The sequence below is a fragment of the Vulpes vulpes genome, chromosome 15, assembly GCF_048418805.1.
Source record: "Vulpes vulpes isolate BD-2025 chromosome 15, VulVul3, whole genome shotgun sequence".
Classification (NCBI taxonomy): Eukaryota; Metazoa; Chordata; class Mammalia; order Carnivora; family Canidae; genus Vulpes; species Vulpes vulpes.
Window position 1 is genome coordinate 51,118,484 of NC_132794.1, and position 16,604 is coordinate 51,135,087.

Genomic DNA, 16,604 nt, shown 5'->3' on the forward strand with positions numbered 1-16,604 from the left:
CACAACAGTAACCAAAGGCCAGCCCCTCGAGTTGTGCTTTGCTCCATTCTCTTCTTGTTCTAGGACTTTGTAAAAATTTTTTCCTCCCACATTCTTTTCTCCCCCTTTTATTGGGGTGCTTTATCATGTGACATTTATGATGTCACTCTCAAAAGAAATCCTCCCTTAACCTACACCAACTGCTACCTCTGTCACATTTTGCTTCCCCTTTAGAAAATTCTTAGTTGATTCTTTTTAACGCTGTCTGCTAACCCATGTTTCCTCCCTCCCCACCCCCCAACTTAGCCACCACCTTTATTCAACCCATCAGCAATGTCAACTCGTACTTTCAAGACCTATTCCAAATTTTCTTCTCTGCTTTTCCTCATCACTACTCTTCAATTCTTGCCTGAGCTGATGGAATAAACCTCTGAATATTTTTCTCTGCTTTGCTCCCTTGTTCCTCTAACAAGCAGTAGAGGGATCTTCTAAAAATGAAGTCACATTACATCCCAGTTTAAAATTCTGACTTCCCATTAGTTAGAATCCTGATTTTTAAATCATGGCTTATAGATCTATACCTTATCTACCTCTCTCCAACCTCACCCTTCCACCATATCTGTGTACCTCAGTCATACTTGCCTTCTTTCCATTCCTGAAACACATGAAGTTCATTCTCACTTGGCAGCTTTGTGTTCACTAGTGCTTCTACATGGAATGCTTTCAGCTTAATTGTAACTGCTATTGACAGACCTTACTGGATCATTACACTCTAAGGCGTGCCCCACCCAGTTTTGTTTTCACCAAGGTATTTATACTACTTGATGTTTTGCATCAGTCCCTGTCTAACCAGAATGTAAGCTTCAGAAAAATGGAGTTTTCACTGCTTACTGTTAACCTACCACCTAAAACAGTGCCTGATTCATAAAAGGGACTCTACTGATTATTGATGAATACGGGACCTTGTTTTTCAACTTAAACCTAACATTTCATAGCCTAAGGGAGATATTTATAGCCAACCTTATTAGCTTAGCTACTGTCTCTTTATTTAAAAAAAAAAAAAAATGGCAACAATGAAGAAATTTCTAAGGTTCTACTTTTGTTAGAACCTAACAAGGCCTTATCCCTTTTATTAAGGACATTCTTGGGGGCATTCATATGTAAGAAAATGGCTTTCATATACCTTCTAACTTAGGACAAAATTTCAACACATCATTATTTCTTTAATATACCTTGTTATGTCATGCCCTTGTAGGCATATCATTCAAGTTTTTAAGAAGAACATAAGAAAAGGTTTGGGGTGGGGTCCTCTGATATAGCAAGGCATAAGAAATGTCCTCAGATTCTCTGGATCCCTGTGGACATAATCCATACAGCTAGCATCTGATGATTAAGCTTTTCCCCATGTACAGATATTCCAGAACAACTGGATCAATAGATCCAAGCAAGCCTACAAAGAGAGCAGATGTTAACTAAACAATTCTATTTTCTAATTTGTGTGATTTGATTCCTATCTGGCTCTTTCCAGCAGCTGGTAAATTCTCAAGATAGAAGTGAACTTCAGGTCACTCATGCTTTTATCTTAGAATAATTGTCCCTCAAATATTTCTTGAATTAACAACTCAGCTTCTCATATTAATTCTTGCCATTAAAGCAGCTTGGCATGATAAATGAGCAAAGCATCTGGGAATAAATTAAAAGGTGTGCCTGAAGAAACAGGCTTTGGGAACCTAACCTGGGCAAATTGGTTACTTGATAAATGCTAGAGCATCTAGAACTACTTCTAAATAGGAGTTATCCTTCATATTCATGGCCTCAAAGAAGAGAACTCAGTGACAGAACCTACACTGGGCTTGAACAAGGGCTATGACCTTGTTTCTGCCATCACTTACTCCATCTTAGCCTCTAGCTGCTGTACCAATTGTTTGTCCACGTGGTGACAGAACAGAGGAAGAAGATTACTGGGGAAGGTTAGGGGTTCCGCCAGAGATGCTGTTGGCATTTGGGCTATCTCCCAGGCAATCAGAACCACCATGTTTGTCCTGGAGGGGAGAGAAGATGGAAAAACACCAGAGTCTCTCTATTTACAGGAAACAGACTAAAGGCCCAGGTTTCTAATTATTTGCCACCACCACAATCACCCTCTGTGCTTGTGGCAGTTAAGAGAATGTTCCCATATTTTGTATGTGCCAGGCAATGCCTAGTGCTTTGCATATCCACCTTCTTAAGAACTCTAAGTGGTAACAACAACAAAAAAAGTAATAACAACAATAAGTGGTTAGTATCATTATCCCTAAATCCCTAGTTTATAGACAACAGACTTAGAGAAGTGAAGTAACATGTCCAAAACTTGTAATGCTGCTAAGTGACAAAGGCAGAATTCCACCTTAGGTCTGTTTGACTCTAAAGCTTGTCCCCTTAATCACTGTTATATTGCCTTCCATTGGAAAACAATACTTTAGGGCACTATGAAAAAGGAAGTGGGGAAAAAAATGAAAAGGCAAAAACAGCTACAACTCTGCTATTTTACCTTTCTCTGTCCAACTTCCTCCCCAATACTTGAATATACCACTCAGGTAATATCTTGTCTGGCCTGCCTATGCATCTCAGGGGGTACTTAAGTCATATTTACTAGGCCTTTAAGATCTTACCAAGCTGTATGATCCCTGTTGGTCTCCTCAAGGGAGGACTCCAGGGATACCAGTTGCTCCCCTTGACTCAGTAGGGCATAGAGCAAAGATATTCCAAACTGCAAGTGATACAAGGTAAAATGAGTTCAACATAGGCCTTCAGTGCTTCCTGGCCCAGCCAATTCCCCAACTAAAGGGGCAGGTTCACTTGTAAAAATGGAATTCGACACTTGTAGAAGTATCAGGTTTTATAATGGCTGGCTAAAGAACTGTCAGACCTTTCGAAGGAAATCACTGCTCTGAATTTTCCAAAAGATCCTTGTGGAGAGTTGATTAAATACACACTTGTGGGTTTTACTCTCAGCAGTCAGAGAATATAGATCAAGAATAGACTCAGGAATCTGATGCAGGTAGTTTGTGGACTGCACTGAAAGAAGTATTGCTTTAGGTAAAGATCTTCAGAGAGGAGTTCACAAAATAATTCACTGGGGTTTTAAAAGTTATCAGAACTTTTGCATCTAGAGTCCCTTTGTTTAAAATTTTCTATCTTGTACTTATTATGTATTTAGTAAAGTGTTACATGTATAGGACTCCTAGACAAGCACATGGGTAAAATGGTTCAGAACTTTTTACTAAAAGGGATGCATAATCAAAAAAAAATTTGGTGACTTCTGCTCTAGAGGTCCACATCAGCACCATCATCAGGGAACTTGTTATAAAGGTAAATGCAAGAGGCCATACCCAGGTCTATTAAATGAGACTCTCTGGGGATGAGACCAAGGAACTGGTGCTTGGTAAGCTCTCCAGGTGATCCTAGTGCTCACCAGACATGGAGAAGCAATGTAGAGAAGATGGAGAGGTAAAATTCCTTTGCTTACTCCTTGCCAGTGATACCAGCTGAAGGCCATCTGTGGAAAGAGAAAAGCCTCCCCACTATTAGGTTACCTGGTTCTGAAGCACCAGAGTGACTGGCCGCTCTGAGGAGCTGGGTGGAAACTGCATTAGCCCCTGAAGTCCTTGGAGGAGTTCGTGGAAGGTCAAGTGACTGATACATTTGCCCAGAGGTTTGAATAACATTTGTAGAGCCTGCAAGAATGTCAGTAAGTGCCTCTTTCAGACTCCACTACAACTTTACCTTCTATCCCCTTTTCTATCCTTTTTTTTTTCTTTGATGACCTGTTTTTGACATTTTCCTGGTCAGATTTCTTACTAAGCCAATCACCATTCATGTCTCTCCAACCTTAATACTGGTCCTTCAATACCTACTTATCTAGGATGTCTTCCCTAAGAAAGGTAGATACGGGGCTCAACAAACACTTCTCAGGAAATCCTTATCTTTTTTTTTTTAATAAATTTTTATTGGTGTTCAATTTACCAACATACAGAATAACACCCAGTGCTCATCCCGTCAAGTGTCTCAGGGAATCCTTATCTTAACCTCCACAGCACACTCAGACCTGTGCAACCACATGCCTATGTTTTTTGTTCATTGTACCTAAAGATGATCAGTTCTAATAGTAGTTGGTTCTGTAACTCCCTCACTCAGGGGTTACAGGTTTGGCACCTCTCCCTGCCCAGCACTTTATCTGGCATCTCTGGGGCTGAGGGACAGAAGATAGGAAGGATCCCTAACTCCACAAAACTATCCTCTTCTCTACTTAGTGCCACAGTACCTGATCAGCTACATCCCTCCGGACTAGGAAGGGCAAATGGTGGGTGATAGCCAAAAGAAGGCTAACAGCTTGATCCTGGGGCAGGAAAGGGAGCAGCCTTGCCACGAGAGCTTTCCCCTTTCTCACAGAGAGCACCTGCAGGAAACCATCTGCTGCCTCCCTACATGTGAGAAAGGAGAACATTTTCAGGGCTCTGCATAGAGGGCTCTGGCTGCATGCTAGAAAAGAGGGGCAGAAGCAAAGCCAGTGTGTTTGCTCATCTTCCCCCTCCCTGGCTGGAGGTGTGACCCTCCCACACTCACTCCAGACTTTTCTGCTCCTGGGTCTTTAAGGCCTGGAAGAGCTTCTCAACCTGGTTGCTCTGTTGTTCAGAGTAGCAGGGCTGTGGATGCCCATCCTTCTGGCCCTCCTCTATTTCTAGTAACTGAAGAAACATCTGGGAATTCGAAGGTGGGAAAAGAAGGGGTCAGTGTGAGCAATATTCCATTCCCAAGGGGAAATTAGGAACTCATCCTTAAGAAGTTGATAGCTCACCTTCTCAATCCGGGACAACACCTGAAGCCTCTGACTGCTTGCAGCTCCTATCTCCTAGGAGAGAGTCCAAGGCCCTCAGCCACACCTCCATAGCATCAGCCCAGGCCTTAGGCTAGCTAGCAATGGAGCTGGAAAGGCTAACATAAAGCTTGACCACACTTCTTTCTCACTCTAAAGTCACAATCTTATTGATCTCAAGCAGGAGAGTGCCCCCATCCTTTCTCCAAAACAGGGGAGATAAAAAGGCTCGTGGGAAGCTATCATTTCTACCTGCTCTTGAGATCCGTGGGGTACAGCATCAATAGCTCGGCGAGGACTAAAACACGTCGATACAGCTACTTGGCCCAGGGAGCCCTCGATTCGAACCACTGCACAAAAAAGGAGTCAAGACAAACATATTCCCCTCTCCTTTCCACCCTCTGGTTCATCCAGATGTCCATCCCAACCCAACAGGTCAGTCCTGGTCCTACCTGACTCATAGGCCTCTGCCTTCTGAATGTAAGGCGTTACCAGCTTCAGCGATTCAACCTTGCTCCTTCGCCCGAGTAGCTCTTCATCTGTCTGCTTCTTCTCTAGTTTCTGATAATATTCCTGAGAGTCCATGGGATTTAAAAAAAAAAAAAAAAAAGGTATCCTCATCTCCTGAACTTGGAATTAAGGTTCTCAAGTGCTACCTCTTAATAAACCCTTTCCTATAGCATTTATTCCAGAAGTGACCCTGACCCCTTAGGCTCTCCTGCCAACCATTCTGCATCATCTTGAGTACTGTGGGTCTCATGCCATCTGTCTTGGTGTCTCCATCCTGAGGACTTGAAGAGCTAAAGACCACCACCAGCTCTGATGAAACGGCTGAGAGCAAAGTGGAGAGTCAGGAAGCAAACTCCGGCCAGCGTCTGCAACCTTCTTGCATTTCTTTTTTCCTAAGATACACACTGCATACCTTTCTTCCCCACCTCCCTCTTTTAGTTTTGTAGCCTACCTGTGCCTTCCAAAATCAGAGTTCTCTGATGGCATGAAGGCCATCAGCAGCTTGCAGTATAGAGATAGCACTACTGTCAGTTGGCCAGTAGCCAATAGCACTCTAGGCCAGTTTTATGCTTCTGAGGAATGGCTCAGCAGCTCTAATGTCTTCTTAAAGAATTCTGTAAAATCCCAAGCTAAAATAAAGTCACTGACTGTGAGGCAAACAAGCATTTGAATAAAGCTTCTTCATTTAGGAGAAATGCCAAAAAGGCAAGAGTGTAAAAATATTTCACTTTCAGTGATCTGGGCAAAAAGTTTCTACAGCATGGTGGAAAGAAAGGAAGAAATTAGTCTAAATCGGAAGGAGATAAAGGTTGAAACCCCTTTGAGGGCTCACGGAAGTTGAAAAGAAAATGGAACACAGCTTAAACAATCCAAAAGCCTGTAAGCAAAGCTTGCCTCATAAATAAAAGGGAGATAGGGAGCAGATAGTTAAAATGTCTTCCAGCATTTATCCAGTTCAACAAGTTGAATCCCATTATTTATAAAATTCATGTTTTATATCTAAAAAAAAAAGGCAATAAGTTGATTAATGTTTATAACAAGACATTTCTAAGACCCACAGAAGTATATAAAAGTGAGAAGTCCAGGGACGCCTGGGTCGCTCAGGTCGTGATCTCAGAGTCCTGGGATCGAGTCCCACATCGGGCTCCCTGCATGGAGCTTGCTTCTCCCTCTGCCTGTGTCTCTACCCCTCTCTCTGTATCTCTCATGAATAAATAAATAAAATCTTTAAAAAAAAAAAAGTGAAAAGTCCGTATTTCAAGGATGAGTAGGGGAAATTCTTGGCAAAGGATGAAGACAAAACCTCAGTGTTTAAGGAACTGTAACTAATCCCATTTGTCTGAAGTGTAGGAAAATAAAGGGGAATGATCTTGGGATGCCAACTTTAGAAATATGGCCCCTGTCATGTAGTGATTGCCTCTCCCATCTGACTGGACATAGCCTCTAAGAGCTGGGAAGATAATCCAAGAAGGCCCATTTGATGCCAAGGTCAGAGGCTGAGAAGAGCATCTAGGACTCACCTGATAGTAATAGTCATCCAGGTGGGGGTTCTCACTCTGCAGCTGAACCATCTGTACTTTTATCACCCAGTCTTTCTCTTTTCGGGTCATGAGGTTAACATAGGGATCTGGCTCCTGAGACCAAGGCTTCTTGGCTGGGGAACTTCAAGCCAGAGGAACATTCCTTTAGACCTACCCACTCCCGCACAGTGAACTTCCCAAGGAGTGGTGAGGGGGGGTGGAGCTATCTGGGAAGGATGGAACAGAGTACAGAGGTGGGCAACACAGGGAGAATCTTAATGGTGCAGGGCCTCCAGGGAGACACCCAATCACATGGGAATACCCAGCACGAAAATGAGCTGCCCTCAACCCTGCTGCTCATCTAGGCTTTACCTTGGTGTTCGACTACGTTGCTGCAGCTGCAAGATCCGTTGGTGCTGAGGGTGGAGCTGGGTCAGATGACTAGGAAGACTTAGAAAGAAACTTGGGCTGGGTGAGAGAAAGCACTTAGCTCCCTATTATTCCATCCAATTAGCCTCTAGTAAGTTCACTGGACATCTAAGGCAACCCTATCTGTTCACGTGCCTCCCCCCAAATCAGCCACATGAAATACCACAACCCCAGCTCAAAGGGTTCACATTTCTTTCCAGGGATTAAATTCCTGCAATTTGGCTGCAGGAAATCTTGACATAGTAGAAACCCATTTGGCCTGGTCGTTGGGAGTTCTGAGTCCTCATCTCAGTTCTTCCATGCCAGCTAACCCCAAGTAAGTTGTTTAGTCCCCCGGGCCTCCACTTCCTCATCTGTGAGGGAGAAGGGCTCTACTTCACACTTCTCTAACTAGGTTTCTGTGGCAGCTGGTAGGTGGCCCCCATCCCTCCTCAACCACTGTGTACTGAAACATCCAGAGAAGAGCTCATCTAGGGGAGACACTTGGGGGCCTGCTCCTTAAGCCAGTACCTGAAACTAGGGTGCCATGAAGTTGGCAGGCTGCAGAAGAGAATTGGGTCTGGTGAGAGAAGTTGAGGTCCGAAGTGCCGTGCTGGAGAGCTGGCAGTGGGAAAAGTAGTCCGGAAGGGAACTGGTGAGAGGTAGTCCAGCGTCTGAGAATGGAATTCAGAGGTCTGGGAAAAGGGCTCACCAACAGGATGATTAATGTTTATAACAAGACATTTCTAAGACCCACAGAAGTATATAAAAGTGAGAAGTCCAGGGACCCCTGGGTCGCTCAGGTTGTGATCTCAGAGTCCTGGGATCGAGTCCCACATCGGGCTCCCTGCATGGAGCTTGCTTCTCCCTCTGCCTGTGTCTCTACCCCTCTCTCTGTATCTCTCATGAATAAATAAATAAAATCTTAAAAAAAAAAAAGTGAAAAGTCTTTCCCACCTTTATATTCCCACCTTTATATTCTCACCTGCCTTTTCTCCCACAAGAACCTCACCCAACAGAGTTTGTCACCTCCTAGGAAACAGCTCTTCAGTGCCTGACAGTGTGGGGGCAGGTGCTTTTCCTGTTTGTTGAGTTAGCACCCATCTCTCCCCTCTCTGTGATAGTCTTTCTTGGGCTCTTGTGCCTTCAGCCACTGGGCGAATGGTTGTCTGCCTCTTTTTGGACTCATCTGAAGCCCCTGTCAGAGCTGCAGTTGTCACCTCATTCTCCCTGCAGGATTTCTTGCAATTTTTCTAGCCCAGGTTGTATTCTTATTACATAGTTAATTTAAGGGCAGGTGCTCTTTCTAGCCATAAGCTCAATGCTGCTCATCTGCTGAAATTTAAGGAGGTGGAAATAGGGCCCTGGCTTTTCCTTTCCATATGGATGGCCAGATGTTCCAGGACCACCTCTGTCATTTACCAAACTTCCCTACATTATGGGTATCTCCCACCTCCCATACCTACACCTCACATGGGAAGCTTCATTGCCAGAACAAGGTCAAGAGCAGACTAAAGGACACTCCACATGTTCTTTCTCTATGCACCATGACTTTCTCACAGGATGGGGATTGAAGTGGCTCACCTGCCATAGGAAGTGCAAGGAAGCAAGTGACATCCCCAGCACACCAGAGGTCTTGATTCCAGAGGAGCTGAGAAGGCCTCTCTGGAATAGGAGGGAGAAAACAGGCTTCAGTGAGCCCCTGAGGTATCTTCTATAGGCATCAGCATCCATTGGATATGGAAAACATGAAGGGCAACCACTTCCAATATTCAAGACAGTGGTAGCCTGGCCTTCCCTCATAATCCAAATCAACTGGGTCAGGACTTCTCTGCTTTCTTTGAGGAGAAGCAAGACTAGTATCTCAGGAGTAGGTTGGGGGAGAATCTGAAGGATTTCTTTTTTAAGTTTATTTATTAGACAGAGAGACATGGGCGGGGGGAAGCATAAGCAAGGAGAGCAGTAGGGAGAGGGAAAAGCAGGCTCCCTGCTGAGGAGCTCCCACATGGGGCTTGATCCCAGTACTTTGGGATCAAGAACTGAGCCAAAGGCAGATGCTTAAACAAATGAGCCACGCAGGTGCCCCGTGATTTCTATATAGGAATCCTTGCCTCTTTCCACTGGTTGTGGGAACCTAAAGAAATAACCATCAGGTACAAACTGTTGAGATACAGGGGTCCAAGGCCAAAGAGGACTCCCCTCAGTACCAGGAGCTCGACCAGCACCTATAGGCTATGTACGACCCTGCTAAGACCTGGTTTTTAAGATGAAGAGAGCATCAGAAACTAAATGAGGGATAGGAAGAAAGAGGGAAAGAAGAAAAGAGAGTCTCTCTACTCTCTCTGAAATAGAAGGTGTTAACCCAAACCGATCTTAGGTGTGGAAGTCATGTTGTCCTGGCCAAATGGTTAAGGTGATGCACTAGAAAGGCGTGGGTGGGGAAGAGAAGAAAAATATTTAGCAACAGTCTGTGAGCTCCAGAAAGTTCAGGACAACTGTCCCCCCACTCCCTCCTGCCCTGGTACCTGGGTGTTATGGATAGCACTCAGGACAGCTGGATTTCTGAGATCATGCTCTTCCTCCTCCACCTCTTCTTCTTCCTCCCCCTCTGGGTCTGGGGCTAGATCTGGATCCAGATCCTGATCCCCTTCTTCTTCTTCCTCCAGTTGGGAGGTAGACACCAGGTCCTCCTCAGGAGCCAAGGAACTACAAGACTTGCTTGGGTCTTGGTTTAAGTGGGGGCCTGAGGAGGGAGTAGATGGGGACTCAGAGGAGTCTGGTCTAGAAAGGCTACTTCTCAGTAACATGTATGTCATAAGTCATCTCCAGCACTGCCTTCAAACAATGCGTCCCCCTTGTTACCCCTAACCCCCTCTCCAATCCCCCACCCCCAGTAGAGCAAATGGAACCTGGCAGGTGCCAAACACCTTTGCTTTCCGCATCTCTTTAATTGCCTCAGGTACCACCCCAGGCCTCTCTACCTGGCTCTCTCCCACATAACAGCCCTCTCAGTGCCTCTTTAACCACTCAAGGGCCAGGTGCCAGGACTCACTGCAATTTAAGCCTACTGTGCGCCAGATACTTCACCTGTATATGACCATTTGACTCTCTGAGTAGCCAGGCAAGTTTGGTAGTGATCATTTCACAATGAAGGGGAGGAAAATAAAGCCCAGAAAAGTGACCTCAGTGTGATGCAGCTAGCAAGTCAGAGTTTGGAAATCTTGCCCACTAATTCTGGACACCCAGGCCCACATCTGTTCAGGGAACCATACCAGCAGGGCTCTGCACCCTCAGGCTTTTCATCCAGATTCCACAGCCTTATTAGCTTATTAGCAGTACCTTCAAGACCTTCCATCTCCGCAGGCTGGCAGACTTCCACCATGTCTGTTTCCTCTGGTAAGAAAACACCGTCAGCCTCTGGAAGGTAAGCCTGAGACAGAGAAGAAATGCAGAGACATCTTCCTCCTCAGTAAGGAGGCATGGAACCCTAAAACAGCCACCAGTTCCCCTTAGCAAAGTTGTCAGAGGAATATTGGCCCAAGGTCTCAAGGAGCAGGACTGCCCTAAAGTCCCACCCTCTGCCCTCACCAGCCCAGCTGCAGGGATCTGTCCTGCAAAGGGACAGAACTCGGAGTTGGAGAAGCACTCCTACAGATACACGTGGCCCCTCACCAACAGCTGCCTTCTTGCGGACACCCACCGCCTGACTGTTGCCGAGTTTAGCCATGGCAACCTAAGTCAGGGCTGGTTTGCTGCCCCTGGCTTTAAGAGCCCCAACCCTACTGCCCCCTTAAAGAGGCAGCATCCCCCAACTGCTGCATCTTGATGGAAATATGAGAATATAATCTAATGATAAAAAAGACTCCTGAAAGGGCCAGAGAAATAAACTGCATTTTTAACCCTCCAAGGTCGGGGGTACAGTTTATGGGGGATTGATATTTGGGAGCATTTTTTTTAAATGACCCCTGTTTTGCACAACCTTCCTAGGAGCTTTATGAAGTTGTGTTCCTTTTCCAATCTGTAGGTTTTGCTCCATCACGATTGGGTAAGAAAGCCCTGGGTGGATCTTGAGATTTGCTAGTAACCAAGATCTCAGCACTTGGGCAGTGCACCTGGTGATGCTCGCCCTTCCCTGGGTCGCATGAGTTAGGTCTACCACCCAGCTTTAACTGATGAGGGACCCCTGTGAATTTAGAAGCCAGCCTCTTCGAGGCTGAAACACTTTTTCATGAGTTACACAGACAATCTTATATCTTCTTGGCTACTCTAGTGGAAAACTGGTTCAAAAGCTCAGGAGCGAAAAGAAAACAAGATGGCAACAAAAGCAAGAACATGGATACAGCTGGTAGGCAAAAACCTAAGACCCACCTGAGCCTCCGCTAACCCCTGAGTGATCTTGGCTTCTGTACCCACATCCTGTGTTTAAATGAACCCTACATGACTTTGTAGAATTTCTGAATAAAAATTAAAATGAAGCTAATTTCTGTACATCAAAAAATATTAGTTGGGGCCCTATTGTCATGGTTGTAGGACAGGTGTTCTTGGTGCTTCTAAAGAAAAATTTTGTTTCAAAAGTTTTGCTGTATGTTAGAATGATATGAATGAGGGGAGGGAATTAAATAGCTTAAAGTTTAAGTTACTGAAAAACTTCAAATATCTGAATTGGGTTCAGATCCTTTTTGATAATATCACTCAGCTGTTTTTCTCAAGAATTTCCTTATAGCTCAATTTGGTTGTTGTTTTTTTAAGATGTTATTTATTTATCTGAGAGAGTGCAAGAGCACAAGCAGGGGGAGCGACAAAGGGAAAGGGAAAAGCAGATTCCCTGCAGAGCAGGGAGCCTGATGCAGGCAGGGCTCAATCCCAGGAACCTGGGATCATGACCTGAGTGGAAGGCAGACGTTTAACTGACTGAGCCACTCAGGCACCCCTTTGGTATTATTAATAAAAGGACCAAATGGTGAATTTCAGTGTTCCAGAAGTGATTTACTAGATTGTTGTAGCAACTAGGTCTTAGGAAGAGCCACTTGCTGCATTCATAGTGTAAAAAAATCAGGACATGTTCATTCTTAGAAACAAAATCTCTTTCTTGTTTTTGTTTCTCATTTTCTCTGCCCTTTTATCTCTCCTATCAATGAACCAAATTCCTCCGTTTCCTCAACTCATATTGTTTCTTCAACCATTGCTCTCTGGCTTTTGACTTCATCATAATGAGAGCACCAGGGGACAGATGAAGGATTTCACAAGCTCCTCACCTCTTTCTATGGACAGTTGACAGTTTTTCAACCCTATATTAGTACTCTGCAAATACACCATCAAGACAAATCCCCTACCCTCACTTCTACCCAAATGCCACCCGTAAACACTTCTTGGATTAAAAAAAAAAAAAAAAATCTGGAACTACCATTACCCATAACCCCTCAGAAACTATTCACAGTTATCAATGATTTCTTAACCATAAGTGTGAAAGGTATGTTTCAGTCCTTACCTTAGTTAAGTCTCTATAGCACTTGACACTTGCTCACACCCTCCTCACATCTCTATTCTCCGGCAACTTCCCGATACTTTACTCTTCTGGTTCTTCTTGTACTTCTTGGGTCTTTCTTTGGCCTCTTTCCTGTTCTCCTCATCATCGTCCAAATGTCTTCTTCTTCACATCTTTTCTCTTTTTCCTCTCTACATTGAATATTCTTAATTTGACAGTCCCCTGAAATTATGTATGTTTGTGTGATCTTTAACGTACATTTTTCTGGAGAGATGGTCCAGAGCTTTCATCATGTTTTCAAAGAGATCAAGAATCTCTCCAAAACTTAAGTCCTCTGCAACTTGGTAACCCTGGGCAATCTCACCCACTCGCATCTCCCTACTCACTACCTGTTGGTGATTTCCAAGTCTTTTCATCAGCTCTGACACTTTCCAGTTAAGCACCTTAGTGGTTTCTATCTCCTGTCTGTTACATAGGCATAAGATCCCTAAAATTTGCCTCTTCAGGCTCCAGGCTTCAAGTTCTCTGCCTTCTAGTTTTGGTTTCAGAACTTGTGAGCTACATTTGGCTATGTGGGGAGAGTGGAGTTCTGGTGGAGCCCTCTCTCATAATCAGTGTGCACCAGGATGACTCTCTCTGGCTTGGGGGCCTCTCTCCATTGGTCTGGGAGTTGTATTCAATTGTTGATCAAAGCAGCTTCTGTCCCAATTTTTTCTTTCTTTTCAATTATATTAAACATGTATCTTTGCAAGTAATGTGTTCTTCCTTATGTCTCACAGGCAGAATGAATTTGCAGAGGAAATTATATTAATTGGAGGGTGATTTCAGATGCTTCATTAAATTGTTTTATCCTAATTTTATAAATATCCAAATGGGGCCAAAAACTTATCTCGGCTCCACTTCCCTCAGCATTCTCAGACATCCTCCTCCCTTCCAGGCTAGATGAGTGCCCATCTGAGGGGTACTCATTGGTCCTTACATTATTTTCTCATTATACATACCACTGATCTGTAATTCTGTTTCTGTATTTGTCTCCCCCATTTGAGAACAGAAATATGGCTTCTTCATCTTTGTGCTTCCAGCACTTAACACAGTATCTGTAACAGAGTAGATTCTCAGTAAATGTTAACTGAGCTGAGTTGAAACGAAAAATGGTACTTTCAAAAAAAAAAAAAAGAAAAGAAAAGAAAAGAAAGAAAGAAAAATGGTACTTTCACTTGGAAACTACTTCAAATGGAGTTTCTAGCTTGCCAACTGGGTTTGTCCTACTCCAGCCTACTCTTCACATTGCTCCCAAGAAATGTCATTAAAAGAAAACAAATCATAATACCTGCACCAGAAATCATAAAAGACAACGATTTGACTATAAAAGTAAAAATGTCTATACTGAAGACATACTTATGCCAGCACAAATTCTTACAGAGTAAAGATTTCAATATTTTTAAAAAATTAAGCCTCAAAAATAATCAAAGAAAGTGTGAATTTAAAAAAAAAAAGTAAAGTAGAGAAGGTCTTTCTAACCATGACCCCAAATCCATAAACCATGAAAGGTGACTGACAAATCTGCCTACATAAAAATGTAAGGCTTCCATATGGCAAACAAAACAAAACAAAACAAAAAAAAAAAAAAGAAGAAGAAGAAGAAGAAGAAAAGAAAAGAAAAAAATAACCTTATTTTGATCTGACAATCTTAAATTTACCTTTGGAAACTAAAAGAATTTTTAGGTAAATCTTCTTTTTAATGTTTCTGAAGATTTTGAGGGCTTAGAAAAGGAGATATCTGTGTTAAGTCCAGATTCTTTTAGCAATACTACCTGCACAACACCTGATAATCAATATTATCCAATCAGCAACCATGTCAAAATTAACATAACACTGTTGACGGATAATATAAAAATAAGCTCATAATTTCTCTCACATTTACTTTTAAAATCCTATACTTTGGCTAAGTGCTGAATGTCTGTTAACACAGAACATCTACATCCTTATTGAGACTGAGAAATCTTTGAACATACTATTCATTTCTTCTTCTCCTTCTTCTTCAAAAAAAATTGTCCTAATTTAAATAAGAAAAGTATGACTTTGTCTTAATCCATTTCAGCTGCTATAACAAGATACCACAGAGTAGGGGACTTAACCAACAGACAATTCTTTCTCACAGTTCTAGAAGCTGGCAGATTCAGGGTCTGGTGAAAGCTCACTTTCTGGTTCACACATGGCACCTTCTCACTGTGTCCTCACATGGTAAAAGAGAGAGGTAAGGGTCTCCTCAGGGTCTCTTTTATAAATTCACAAATCCTATTCATAAGGACTCCACCTTCATGACCTAAGCACTTCCTAATACCATCACCTTGGGAATGGGGTTTCAACATATGAATGGGGGGGGGCACAAATATTCAGTCCATAGCCATGACCTTTGGGGAATATAGGCTAAGTATATAAAACTGCTATGTTGTTACTTGTATTTTACATTGCAATATAATATTTGGTTACAAAAGTCTCAAATGTTATTGTTTCTCAAAAGCATGCTTCTATTTACAGTGTATGTTCAGACAAAAGACTTTGTCTTCCAAATCTATATTCAATCCATAATCAGGTAAGTCAGCTTTCTGGGATTAATCTACAATTGCCACGTTTACAGGGAAACTTCTGGGTAAGAGAAACTTTGTTGTTGTTGTTGAGAGAGAAAGACGGGCAGTGGGGAGCAAAAGGAGAAGAGAGAACTTTAAGCAGGCTCATATGCAGCATGGAGCCCAACGTGGAGCTCTGTCTCACACCCCTGTGATCATGACCTGAGTTGGAATCAAGAGTCAGACACTTAACTGGCAGAGCCACCTAAGCACCCCAAGATAAACTTTTTAAAACAGATTGTTTGGTGGTGCATTTAGGCTCAATGTTCACTTATTTAAATCACCTGCGACATTTGAAATTTTTTTTTCAAACTTAGGAAAATGCAGTTATTAATAGGGCTTCATTGAATTATACATAAATCTGCAAAATATTTCTGTTACATGATTAAGTACAATTGGATAAATATGATTAGACAAGTAAAGACTTTCTTTTCACATTTAAGTTACATTTGTTTCACACATAAGACTGCCTGAAAACAAGCTGGAAGAGGCTGTTACTGATCCTGACTGTGACAACTTATTGCATTTTCCAGCCTCTTTTTAAAATGTTAAATAGTTTGAGTTTCAAGTTCCACTTTTCTACTTATCTTCAAATAGATGGTTTAGCATAAAACTTGGATGGGTGACACCACTGATCACTGAATTGTTTGTGGACCAGAAATCAACTTTATCAAAGTTGCTTCCTTGTATATTTCTATCAAGAGCTTCAAATACTCTAAGCAGAATTTGGATATGACTGCATTTGCTTAACCCTGATTTGATGATGATGATGGTTCCCTGATGCTCCAAGTTCTAGACCTTCTGGTTTCAGATCCAACACATCCATGTCTGTAATATATTCCCTCTTATTCTTGCCCCTGTTCTCCCATAATATCCAAGATTAATTCTAAGAAGGTCACCTTTCAGAAATGGTGCTGAATATACAGTCACCAACTTCAGTTTCCATCATGTGTATGTCACCTGCTTTTTTTCTATCCCAAAACAGAGGTTTTATTTCCTGTAGAGGCAAGATAAAAATCAATAGCTCATTCTACTTTGTCTGAAACTTGGTAGTTTCTTTCCAGCAAGGCCATCAGGGACATGGCCTGATGGAAGTCACTGTCCTGGAGGGCTGAGGCTACCTACCAGGAGCTGCCTTGTCACCCCTGCTGTGGGACTGGAAAAGGTAGACTCATTTACGATGGCTGAGAACCTCCAGACAAGAGTGGCAGTTGTCC

At 42.9% G+C, this 16,604-nt stretch overlaps 1 protein-coding gene across 1 annotated transcript; it reads right to left on the minus strand.

The window, feature by feature from the left end:
• Positions 1-1,867: 1,867 nt before the first annotated feature.
• Positions 1,868-10,654, minus strand: PATL2 (PAT1 homolog 2). The gene is made up of 14 exons (XM_025998366.1): positions 10,525-10,654; positions 9,798-10,015; positions 8,857-8,937; positions 7,804-7,946; positions 7,237-7,305; positions 6,865-7,006; positions 5,287-5,407; positions 5,087-5,184; positions 4,817-4,870; positions 4,585-4,718; positions 4,283-4,442; positions 3,555-3,695; positions 2,631-2,728; positions 1,868-2,021 (listed from the first exon to the last, which is right to left on the minus strand). The coding sequence occupies exons 1-14, from the start codon at positions 10,652-10,654 to the stop codon at positions 1,868-1,870; spliced, it is 1,743 nt and encodes a 580-aa protein (XP_025854151.1).
• Between the last annotated feature and the right edge of the window lie 5,950 nt (positions 10,655-16,604).

What these genes read in the sequence shown, in the direction of transcription:
- PATL2 (XM_025998366.1), bottom strand. Translation starts at nt 10,654, where the DNA reads ATGGTGGAAGTCTGCCAGCCTGCGGAGATGGAAGGTCTTGAAGGTACT. An exon ending in CAGGAGCAGAAAAGTCTGGA is followed by an intron (nt 4,443 to 4,584) that starts GTGAGTGTGGGA and finishes TCTCACATGTAG; the next exon opens with GGAGGCAGCAGATGGTTTCC. An exon ending in GGAGGGATGTAGCTGATCAG is followed by an intron (nt 3,696 to 4,282) that starts GTACTGTGGCAC and finishes ACATTCTTGCAG; the next exon opens with GCTCTACAAATGTTATTCAA.